At 42.2% G+C, this 12,805-nt stretch overlaps 1 protein-coding gene across 1 annotated transcript in view; it reads left to right on the forward strand.

The window, feature by feature from the left end:
* nbn (nibrin) overlaps positions 1-12,805 on the forward strand; it is a 68,264-nt gene that overhangs the window by 17,023 nt on the left and 38,436 nt on the right. Inside the window, exons 4-6 of the mRNA XM_085993947.1 lie at positions 4,677-5,029; positions 5,454-5,892; positions 6,946-7,017. Coding sequence (XP_085850073.1) covers positions 4,677-5,029; positions 5,454-5,892; positions 6,946-7,017 — 864 coding nt within the window. The remainder of the gene's footprint in view (positions 1-4,676; positions 5,030-5,453; positions 5,893-6,945; positions 7,018-12,805) is intronic.

Genomic DNA, 12,805 nt, shown 5'->3' on the forward strand with positions numbered 1-12,805 from the left:
CGCAGGGGTCAGTGCTGGGACCCCAACTCTTTACAATCTATATTAACGATTTGGAGGAAGGGACCGAGTGCAACATATCCAAGTTTGCCGACGATACAAAGCTGGGAGGGAAAGCAGTGAGTGAGGAGGACATAAAAAACCTGCAAAAGGACATAGACAGGCTAAGTGAGTGGGCAGAGATTTGGCAGATGGAATATAATATTGGAAAGTGTGAGGATATGCACTTTGGCAGAAAAAATCAAAGAGCAAGTTATTATCTAAATGGAGAGAAACTGCAAAGTGCTACAGTACAAAGGGATCTAGGGGTCCTGGTGCATGAAACACAAAAAGTTAGTATGCAGGTGATCAGGAAGGCCAATGGAATCTTGGCTTTTATTGCAAGGGGGATGGAGTATAAAAACAGGGAAGTCTTGCTGCAGTTATACAGGGTATTGGTGAGGCCACACCTGGAATACTGCGTGCGGTTTTGGTTTCCATATTTAAGAAAAGATATACTTGCTCTCGAGGCGGTTCAGAGAAGGTTCACTCGGTTGATTCCGGAGATGAGGGGTTTGACGTATGAGGAAAGGTTGAGTAGGTTGGGCCTCTACTCATTGGAGTTCAGAAGAATGAGAGGCGATCTTATCGAAACATATAAGATTGTGAGGGGGCTTGATCGGGTGGATGCAGTGAGGATGTTTCTACTGATGGGTGAGACTAGAACTAGGGGGCATAATCTTAGAATAAGGGGCTGCCCTTTCAAAACTGAGATGAGAAACTTCTTCACTCAGAGGGTAGTGAATCTATGGAATTTTCTACCCCAGAGAGCTGTGGAAGCTGCAACATTAAGTAAATTTAAAACAGAGATAGACAGTTTCCTAGCAGATAAGGGAATTAGGGGTTACGGGGAGAGGGCAGGGAAGTGGACGTGAGTCTAGATTCGGATCAGCCATGATCCTATTGAATGGCGGAGCAGGCCCGAGGGGCCGTATGGCCTACTCCTGCTCCTACTTCTTATGTTCTCCAATAACTGGAGAGGGGAGAACTATTTTTGACTATCATGTAGAAATAGATAACTATTTATTGGTTGTAATTATGGGCATTCAAAGATAATTGGAATTGTTAGCGAGTTCACTACACTGTAAATGTTATTGACTTACTGCAAGTTCATTTAAGGAGTAGGAATGTCAAATCAACATGTACAAAAGTGACTAACTGTAATCAAGTAGTCAAGCAAAATATTTATCTTGAATACAGAAAAATTATCCTGTTGTTTTTCCATCTTTGTGGCCTTTGACTTACCTGTAGCCTTCTTCAGTGGGGAGAACACCCCTGTAGTCTCTATTCAGCAGAGAGAATGTCAGGGTGAGTAAGCCTGCTGCATGACTTCAATACCACTCTGGTCGGTACTGGTAATGATCGGTGCACTTTGATGCAGGGTAAGATGCCATGCCACTGGTTTCCCCCAGAACAATGTGATTGTGAAGTGAAGAGTGGATGGAAGGTTTCTGTTGGTTGACTGTGGTACTCAGAACATAACAACTGGTATCTGAGGAAATATCTTACCAGTTATATTTTATATTAAGTAGTAGCTTTGTTTTGAATATCTCTTCATTTGTGTATGCGTATCTATAAGCAATGCCTCGATTTTAAAATTCTCATCCTTGTTTTCAAATCCCTCCATGGTCTCATCCCTCCCTATCTCTGTAACCTCCTCCAATTCTAGCCTCCTGCTCATCCCCGATTTTAATCACTCCGCCATTGGTGGCTGTGCCTTCAGCTGCCAAGTCCCTAAGCTCTGGAATTCCCTCCCTGAACCTCACGGCCTGTCTCCTTAAAACCTTCCTCTTTGACCGAGCTTTTGGTCATCTGCCCTAATATCTCCTTATGCGGCTTGGTGTTAAATTTTGTTTGATAACGCTCCTGTGAAGTGCCTTCGACATTTTACTACGTTAAAAGCACTATATAAATACAAGTTGTAGTTATTTATTTTAAAAAATCTTACAGCACACACTTCCTGTACATTAACCTTACTTCCCGTATCACTATTTTGAGTCATACTTTTTGCGTCAAAAATTAACATGAATTTAGCTTGATTCTTCGTCTGCCCCAAGCTCCAGCTCCCTTGTCCGCCCAGCAGTTGCAACCCCCAGCCAGAATCCTCATAATCTGGTCCCACTAATACGGGAAAAGACAGCTTTCGGTTTCTTGAACAGTTTTAAAAAATATCAACAAATATTTGTTTTTCATTTTAAATGTTTGTGCTCATTAAGATGAGAGATGTTATTGCTGGGGAATAGTGTCATCCAGTGTCAGCATCAAGTGTTCTCGAGTCGGGTAAACGTAGACAAATGCACAGTAAAGTTCCCTCCAATTGATTTTCGTGGAAAATTGCAGATGCACACTTACAGTTTACTGATATGCATGGCTAGTGAGCGAGACTCTTTGCCAGATGCATCTGAAAACCAATATCCAGATTTGGAGCCATTAGTGAAGAGGGGCTGGATCCAGGAGCAGTTTGACGTGTAAAATATCAGCTGAGGCAATGGTGGAGGTTTTCCAGTTGATTCAGGGGCTGAGGAGGAGTGGAAAGCCAACCATGAGCCAACCGAGTTTGATCCTTGGGTGCAGCGGAGTTGTGTAATGATCTCAGATGTTAATGTGTACCTGTTGATCTGGGGAATCAGCAGAGGAGCATGGAGCAGTGGGAGTGAAGATCGTGGGGCCAAGACGTGGGATCAGTGCAGATGAGACTCTCACCAATATAACCACAACCTTCCACCTCCGCAAATAAATTTTACAAATAAAATTCTATTTTTTTTAAATTTATTTATATAATGCATCATGCAAATTATATTGAACACATACAACTATTACAGGAAACTTTCTGGTATCCGGCACCGACGGGACCGAGCTGGTGCCGTTAGATCAAAACTGCCGTAGAAACCAGCGCTAATGTTAAACCATACGGAGCTCAGAGCTCCGTGTGAAGCAACAAACCCTGTTGCTTAGCAACAGCTTCAAAACAGTTGGCGCAGCTTGCCAGCGTCTAGCTGAAGCTGTTGCTTAGCTACAGAGACGCTTGCAGAGCCAGGACTTGAGAAAAGAAGCAACGAAAAGAAAAAAAATTATCTGAACCGACTCCTGAATTTTGCCAATAGATAGAGCTTTCCGGACATTTAACCTCCAGATAAACAAAAGTTTCCTGTATATATTAAAAAAAACACAGTGAGTGGTCTCAACATCTCAAAGGTAATGCGGCTGTAGGTGGGGCTCAATATTATTTGACCAATTATTCACAGTTAGGCTGCACTTAATGTAACGTTAAAACCACTAATTGCAAAATTTTCACTGCAAATGTCTCCACCCTTGCCTCAGCCCATCCACTGCTGAAATCCTCATCCATACCTTTGTTACCTCTAGACTTGACTATTCTAACGCACTCCTGGCTAGCCTCCCACATTCTACCCTATGTAAACTTGAGGTCATCCAAAACTCGGCTGCCCGTGTCCTAACTCGCCCATCACCCCTGTGCTCGCTGATCTACATTGGCTCCCGGTTAAGCAGGGTCTTGATTTCAAAATTCTCATTCTTGTTTTCAAATCCTTCCATGGCCTCACCCCTCCCTATCTCTGTAATCTCCTTCAACTCCACAACCCCTGAGATATCTGCGCTCCTCTAATTCTGCCCTCTTGAGCATCCCTGATTATAATCGCTCAACCATTGGTGGCTGTGCCTTCTAATACCTAGGCCCTAATCTCTGGAATTCCCTGCCTAAACCTCTCTGCCTCGCTACCTCGCTTTCCTCCTTTAAGGCGCTCCTTAAAACCTACCTCTTTGACCAAGCTTTTGGTCACCTGCCCTAATTTATCCTTAAGTGGCTCGGTGTAATCTTCTGTCTTCTAATACTCCTGTGAAGCGCCTTGGGACCTTTTACTATGTTAAAGGTGCTATATAAATACAAGCTGTTGTTGCAAATCTTAAACCCTTCCTCCTTGCTGCATTGCCCTCTTTCCCCCCCCCTCCCCCAAACTTCCACTGGCTGAAGTTGCCCCTCAGGCTACACCTACCAGGTTTTATTTCCCCTTTAACAGTAACTTCCCTCCCCCGATTGAATTTCCCATCCCCAGCTGGCTGTATTTCTTCTCCCATGAATGTCTCAATGCTCATGTCTCACTGATCTGAATTCCTCTTCCTCAGTCCTCCTACTCCCAGTCCCCTCCTTTCCTCCTCCCCTGTTTCTTTCTTTACTATCCTTTTTTCCCTCCCTGCCCTTATCCTCCACCAGACTCATGGTTGATAAGTGGATAACCTGTGTCCAGTGAATTGCTGGTAAACCCTTTGTAATTGGCCATTGTAAGTTGTGGAAATGCTGAGTTTATCTTGCAAATGTAATTATTTTTCCACTCCTCCACCATCACACTTTCTCCAGATTTGTTCAGCTGCATTGGCAAATACACTGCTATAAGTCCATGTTCCTACTAGTTTGGCACAGTGCATTAGTATGCCAGCATGCAGTGGCACAAAATGTGTAGTCAATGCATGACACACTACAGTAACAACACAAAAATTAGGGGTTTTTCATGTATGCATTTCTTTTTGCATTTGGAATTTTTTTGGGGTGGGATTGAGGTTTGTGCCTCTACTGAGTAGGTACAGATGGGAAAATGTTTCACTTTGATAGTAAAGTAATTTAGAAATATACTTGGCCATTGCTAAAGATTGTATCAAACACTGTCAAATTTTGTTACAGAATGAACATAAGTAGCACGCAAGTGGTAAAAGAAACACTTGAAAAGGAAGAGGAAAGCAAAATGGTATCCCAGGATATTTCTGCAGTAAAGGAAACATCCAGCAGGAGGCTGTTACTTTCAACAGATGAAAGACAGAAGTTGAAGAACAAAGAAGAAAAGAGTCAAACGTTTGCCACCGTTGACAAAAAGCCATCCACAACAACAAAACTCAAGAATGTTAAAAAGAAAGACAACATTTGTTCACAAAAGCAATCCCTCTTACTGCATGACTTCTTTCAGCCAGTGGGAAGAAAAAGGTGAAACATTAGAATATTAAAAAGGATACCTAATGAAACTTTTAATGGTGCTTTTCCCTTTAGTAGTACAGTCATTTTATCCTTTTTATGTTTGATTTCCATTTTAACTGTTTTAATTTGCTGATACACACTCTAATAAAGGAACAAAAGCAAGTTGGTTATTTGCTTTAGCATGCTCAGTTTGGTAGTCTCACTTTTCAACATATTTCCTATAAGCTGAAATTTAATAGGAATATAGGTCCACAAAAGACCATTGCAATCCATCTGGCGATCCCAAGTTCAAAAAATACCATATTGTACTTTTATTCTCTTGTATACTTCAATCCTTACTTTCATCAGAATTGCATTTAAAATGGAAAAATAATTAAATTAAAAATATGAAAATTAAAATCTTTTTTGTATATTTATATTAAAATATAAACAGAGAAAGAGAGGAGACTGGATCATCCCAGGCTAAATTTGCAAGAACAGAGGAGCCAAATCTACCCACTGGTCATCAGCTGTATATCACAGATCCTTCATTGGAAAAGAGAGACTCCGAGTTGACTAGCCAGAGCACCCAGTCAGAATATTTTTCTGCAAACCGCAAAACAGGATCATCTGCTGAGGGTTTAAAAGGAAGTCCTGGAAGAGTAAGTGAAGAAGAAACAACCAACAAAAATGTCCCAGAGAAAACGGAGTTTGTTTGTGAAATGACAACACAAAAAAGAAGAAAAGACCCAGAAGATGAAAATCTGAACGATGACATGACACTTTCCAGCCATGAACAGTTGGGAGTGAGTAAAAGGAGAAAGTTAGAATCTGAGGTTTTGTCTTTCAATGAAAAAGATGAGCCTGAAGCAGAAGGTGGAACTAAAGCATCTGTGAGTAGTTTTTTTTTTAATGATGGTTTTATCTGTGTGCACGTAGAATAATCTTAGGAAGTACAAGACAGGTCCTTTCCAAGACAAAGTGACTGTTTTCCTAGGTCCAACCACCTTTCTTGTTTTTATGTTTTAAGAAATTGCCACCCAACCTCCAAAAAAATATTTAAAGAGGGTCATCAGTAGCCCTGTGTATTTAAAAAATATACATATATTTTTTTACTTTTCTCTCCTCTCCTGAAGGCTTTGTGAGTCTTTGTCTGATGTATACTATCCAGCAGGTGTCACCAAATAGTGACCAGAAGTTGGAACATTGGGTAATTTTCCTCTTCCCAACCCAGGGGAGCAATTGTAATGACCCTACTGCCAGCCCTGTTGAGATGAGCCAATTCCAGCATTGACCAGAAATCGATCTCAGGAAATTCTCAACACTTTCTCTTTACCAACTGAGTCATCAGGGGAGCTCAGTGTGTCGATTAAATTTTTTTATGGACTTTTTTGGGCAGTACTGCAGACCAGTGCTTCTACTCCAGTGTTTGTATCATTAGCATGATAAGATTTCTATATTTGGATGGGATTTATTTTGTTTTTAAAATATGCTGATTTGAATTTTTTAACCTGTGGCATGTATTTTGCCAGCATTTGGGATTTGGGGGGCATTATTTTGGGGCATTACTTAACATGTTAATGAAACTTCAGGCGTAACATTGTTATTCAAATATGTAGATTCCACATGTAGATTAGTTATTTTTGCAATGCAAATACGGATTACTTTTATGCTTAAAAAATTGTATTGCATGCAGTGTGTGTAGTATCATTGAAAACTTCATTGCACCTGCTCTGTTGTTAACCCTGGTAAGAAACTGATCCTAGCTAAAAATGTGTTCTAGTTAGTAGAGAAATTCAAGCATGATTATAACTATACCTTTGGTACCTAGATTTATAATGAGATTTGCACAGCAGGGAAAAGCTTGCAGATGTGGTAAAAAAAAATTAAGTGGAAATTATGGCTTGTAAGTGTACTGTTTCTTCTTTGTGCCCAAACATGCTAAGACATCACAAGTAAAACAGGAGTCTGAAATTAAGCACAAATTATCTGCACCTCTCAATAAGGAGTCAAGTAATGTAAGTATTTTGCACCATAAAAATCTAACCTTATTAAATATTTACATAAAGAGCCTGTATGATTAATTAGGTCAGCCTTGGTAAGGTTTGTTTGTGTGGCTCTGCATCTTCCAGTTAAGTAACATCTGAATTGCCCTTTTTATAAGATCACTTTTATAGGGGCCAATCAACCTTAAATGACAGTAATGATCTTTGTCCTGGCTGACCAGAATTGGTTAATCCACCAGGCAGTATTAAAGGAAAAGAATAATCCGATCTAAATGAATATTGCAACTGAAGTAAATGTTGTGGTAAATATGTGATTAGTTATATAAAATTTAATATAACATGTTTTTCCCATTAAAATTGCAGGTTCTTGTAAATATATATGTTTTTATTATATATTACCAGAAAGGTGACTTTGGATGCTATCCAGGTTACAGTGCTTCTCTGACTGAGAGGTACCCTCTAAAAGCTGGTGAACAGTGACGAGGCTGATGCGATCTACCTAGGTCGTGTAACTTTAGTTCTTAGTCCTCTAGTGTCACTGAAATAGAAAGAATGCCCACTACAATTGGGAGGTCAATCATGTGCATGGGGATTTTCTCCTAAAGGAATTCAGGATTATTTATTGCCTCTTTTAAACCAAATTAACTGAAACAGGGCAGATTTGCTTGGCATTTTGTGTCATGCTAGTGTTAAACACATACACTGCAGTCTATGCCAGCGAGTGGAAAGTTTTCTGTGTTCTTCAAATGACAATAGTCTGAGACTTTTGAAGTTGACTATTCAATATGTCACATTGAATGGGCACCTATCGTGAAACAGTACAGAAGAACAATGTCTATGTGGATAAATATTGCATTTCACTTAATTGTTAAATAGTCTGTTTTAAACTCTAGTTCCCATCTCTATCTAATGATTCTTTTTTTCGTCTAGCACTAACATTGCAGTGTTCCTCCCAGCTAGCTGATTAGTCTGTACTAATCATGTAATATTATCAGTCCTATTGTCCGCATAGACAAATCTGATCAAAGAATCATTTCCACAAAAACACAGAAGGCACCTATGTCACTTAATACTCTGGATCAGAAATTCTTTCCCTGGTTATCTTTATGCATAACTCAATGCACACTTTTCATCTGCTTTATTTACTTTTAATCTCTCCACACTGCCCAACCCAATTTTTCACCATGACTTGGCATCACTTTTAACCACTTGTTCTTGCATTGTACAATGTAAATTGCCAGGATTATACCAGAGATGGTAAACTATAATTATGAGGAGAAAATTGAGATACTGGGAATATTTTCACTGGAGCAGAGATGGCTAACATGAGACTTAATAGAGGTTTTTAAAATTATGAAAGGTTTTCAGAGGGTGAATAAGAAAAAGACTATTTCCTCTGGTTTGGGGGTCAGTGGCAAGTGGTAATCAGTTTAAAATTGTCGCTAAGCGAGTGAGCAGAGATTAAGAAAAAATATTTATGCAAAGAGCTGTTACAGCATGAAATGTTGAGGCATAGCCCATTGCATCTTTTAAAGGAAAAGTGGATAAACGTGTAATACAGAGGAAGATACAGATATATGGAGAAATAACTAAATTATGGGATTAGTTTAGATGGCACTATCAAAGAGCCAGCATAGACTGAATGGTCTCTTTCTGTGGTGCAAACATATATGGTTGCTCCCATCAATGACCTCTTTCCCACCACCATCTTCCACAAACACATTGCATTTAAAAAATATATATATTTTTCTCTTGATAAAACTTATTGCCATCAATAGCTTCTTCAACCAGAAACATAATGCAGTATTGATACTCATTGCTATTTAAAGGGGATGCACACACCGAGAGACCTGGGGGTGTAGAGACACAAATGTTTGAAGGTGGCAGGGCAAGTTGAGATGGCTATTTAAAAAAAAGACAGTGGATTCTTGGCTTTATAAACAGAGGTATGGAGTACAAAAGCAAGGAAGTTATGCTAAACCTTTATAAAGGCCCCAGCTGGAGTATTGTGTCCAATTCTGGGCACCATACTTAGGCGGGGTGTCAAGGCCTTGGAGAGGGTGCAGAGGAGATTTACTAGAATGGTACCAGGAATGGGGGACTTCGGTTACATGAACAGACTAGAAAAAACTAGGGTTGTTCTCCTAAGAGCAGAGAAGGTTAAGGGGAGATTTAATAGAGGTGTTCAAAATTATGAAGGATTTTGATTGAGTAAAAAAGAAGAAACTGTTTCCAGAGGGAGAAGGGTCAGTAACCAGATTTAAGTTAGTTGACAAAAGAACCAGAGGTGACATGAGGAAAACATTTTTTATGCAGCGAGTCATTATGATTTGGAATGTACTGCCTGAAAGGTTGGTGGAAGCAGATTCAGTAATAACTTTCAAAAGGGAATTGGATAAATACTTGAAGTGGAAAAATTTGCATGGCTATGGAGAAAGAGCATGTGAGTGAGACTAATTGAATTGCTTTATTAAAGAGCTGTTGCAGGCACGATGGGCTGAATGTCGACCTGCAGTGCTGCATCATTCTATGCAAGTAAGAAACTGGTTAAAGGCTTACATAGCTGGAAGTGCAGTAACAGCAGAGTACTGTGACTTATCAGAATCTGCCTTTAAACAGAACACAGCACACAGGACAAAACTGGAGTCATTATTTAGCAAACTCCAACAGTCTGAGGATGTGCTCAAGGCAATCACTTAGGGCTGGATTTTGCCGGCGCTCAGAGTGTGGGTTTGGAGGCAAAAGATTGACAGCAGGTAGGAAACCCGCTGTCAACCCGCCTCTACGTGAGTCTCCCAGGTGTCGGGTCTGTCTGCAGCGGGGGAGACAATTTATATCATTAAATGGCTTGTTAACAGCCAATTTAATGCTATTTTGAGCTTACCTTGTAATTTTATGTGCTCCCCCACGGGTTACCCGCTGCTCGGGGAACACACCAACTCACCCTGTAGTGAGTTGAGTCTGTTTTGACTTATCTGATATCCTGACAGCTGCAGAAGTGGTATAAAGGATACCATGTTGCAGCTGTTCAGTTTCAGAGCTCAGAAACTTGGTTACTGCATTTGTGAGACATATAAAGATTTCTTTAGCTTGCAAGTGTTTAGATCCAACTGTATGTCCAGTGCCACCTCATTGGAACAACCTCTCTCACCATTGACGGATCGCTTCTGTCATCTCAACTGCAGCTGCAGTGACTCAACTTCCAGCAACATCGGTGTCCTTGAAAAAAATCACATCTTGGTCCTCTGAATCCTTCCACGATCAGCCCCAACACCAACATCACCAGGCACACCAACAACAACACCAACCTCTCCGCCATCACCTGATGCTGCACAGGACACAGGGCATCAGCACCTGACAACATTGCTGCCCGGGAGGCCAGCGATGGCATCACCATGGCCAGATTTACTTCACTTGACACTGTACACCCTGGCTGCCACATGATGCGCCAGGTTGACACCATCCCACACCAGCACCGTAAAGCATCCCTATAATGTCCAAGCCATTCCTTTCACACTCATCACTATAGTGGGGAGGGGGAGGGGGAGGGGGCATTCACTAGAACTCAGTAAGACACTTCTCAAGGTGGGCACAGATCTGTCCAATAAGGTGACGCGTTGAAAATATAGATTTTACTGTATGACAACACATTACCAGAAACTTCACATGAACATTGGCTAAACCTCTCAAATGCTTACCCTTGTGTGTTGTTAGTTGGTATGCTTGCAGTAGAATGAGGATGAGTGTGAGGGGTGGCTAGTCAGATGGGGAAGTGATAAAGTAGATATAGAGAAGGATGGGTGGAGGTGCAAGGTAAGTTGGTGTGAGTAAGAATGTGCAGGAGTAGGGTATGGAAGGCAGAATGATGGGATGCGATGAGAGGCATAGCAGGGTGAGTTTGAGTGTGGCTTTGCAGTGTTTCGTGATCTACTGAGATGATTGAAAGGTTTGTGCCACTGTCCCCAGGGCCTCCTCTGACGACATCGCTGCTTGTGTCCTCCTGTGTAATGTGCAACCAGACTGCATTGATCTCCTGGGGAGGTCTCTTCCGCCCATGGGAAGGGAAGAGAATCTCCCTGCGTGCTGTCACTCATGCGTGAGCCTGGGTGCAGACGTGCAGTGTTTGCAGCACCTCAATGCTGTAGAACACTGACAGCACAACTGTCAAAATCAATGTGGCCGTGGTCCCGTTAAGGAAGCCGGCTGATGACGCGTCATCAAATGATGTCATCAGAGCCGCTTCCTGTTAATTTGCCGGGAAGCCCGCAGGACCGGCTTAACAAGCCCAATCTACGGAAAATCGTTTTCAGAGAGCAGCTGCAGATGGGAGTGGAACCAGAAACCAGCAACCAGCTCTCCTGCCGCCATCCCGCCTCCGTAGCCCTTAGTAACTGGTGCCCAGTCTCCAAGTTATAGGCCCTAGACTACCTGAGCCAAGCAACTGAACCTTCACTAGTTAATCATACAAATGATTTAATCTAAATTTTGAATGTAATCTGCTTTTTTTCTGAAATACATTTACATTTTTTAAAGAAAATGGTCTATTTTCATTCAGAAAGGAACCATATGTGCAGCAGAATAACAATATGGAAATAAAAGAAAAATATTGGGCCGGATTGTCCAACCCCCACGGGTGTGTACGAGGTGCGTATGCACCCGTAGGGGCCTCGCAAGTGCTGGTTTCAGGCATGCGGAGCATATGCGCTAAAACCCGGCACTTGCGATCTGTGAAGAATCCTCTTGACAGATCATCCGCCTGCCTGGGAAAAGGGCCTCCGCGGGCAGGGAGTTCCGCTTTCTGCACAACTTCCGCCCGCTGAAAACCTTTAAAAAATCTTACGCCTGATAATAGCATGTGGGGGAGAAATTCGGTATTGCCCCATTTGGGGCGCAATTATCGGTTAGGCGCAAAGTTTAGCGCCTGACGCTAATTATTGCCTCCGACTGCAAACTTGGCCTCTATCGCTCCTGGAGGTGATTGGAGCGCTTAATCAGGCGCTACACACCTCTCTTAAGGCGCTAATGCCGAGGAGCGCGAGCGAGGCGCTATCTCAGTGCGCTGGCGAAGCTCATGTGATTTCAGTCAGCAATGGAACACAGACACACTGGCGCTGGCCAGTTCTTAAAGGGGAGGGTCGATCTTGCTCTTCATCCACACCTTGCTCATTGCAGCCTTGAATCCCGGCCTGGAGAGACCTGTACATCAAATCTGCTGGAAAGAACAATGGAGAGGCCCAGGGAAAGAGCTCAGAGTGCAGCCCCCATAGTTTCTTCTAAATTGATGCAAGGAAGATCAAATCAAAATGAACCTGCAAAGTGTTGCTCAGTAACCAAAACTCCTCAACACAGCGCTGAATCTCTCCAGAAGTCTCTCTCTCTCACTCAGAATGCATGGTACAAAAATGTCGCCGAAAAAAAAGGCAGGAAGCGGTCGCCTTTAAATAGCGCTCCCCCAGTCCCTTCCTGACTGCAAAACGCTCCCCTCAACCTGTCGCTGCTAGCGGTAAGGCGGGGGGGCGCCCGTCAATACCCGGTCCGGGGCGTAACATGCTCGACTGACGTCACGATCTGCAGGTGCAGGAGATCGTGGCGGTAGTGTTTAGCGCCGTTGCAAAATGTCTGGTCAATTTCGCGAGCGGCGCAAACATCGTTGCACCCGGGCGCTAGTTGCTTTGCGTCACATTAGCTCCCTCTTAAGGCGCTAACGGGAGGCACAAACCAACCGAATTTTTCCCCCTAAGAGTTTAAAAAAATAAACAGTTTTCACTCATTTATAAATTTAAAATACTTTTTTAAAAAA

Source organism: Somniosus microcephalus, chromosome 7 (assembly GCF_052327205.1).
Source record: "Somniosus microcephalus isolate GS21.2 chromosome 7, FLI_Smic_1.0, whole genome shotgun sequence".
Lineage (NCBI taxonomy): Eukaryota > Metazoa > Chordata > Chondrichthyes > Squaliformes > Somniosidae > Somniosus > Somniosus microcephalus.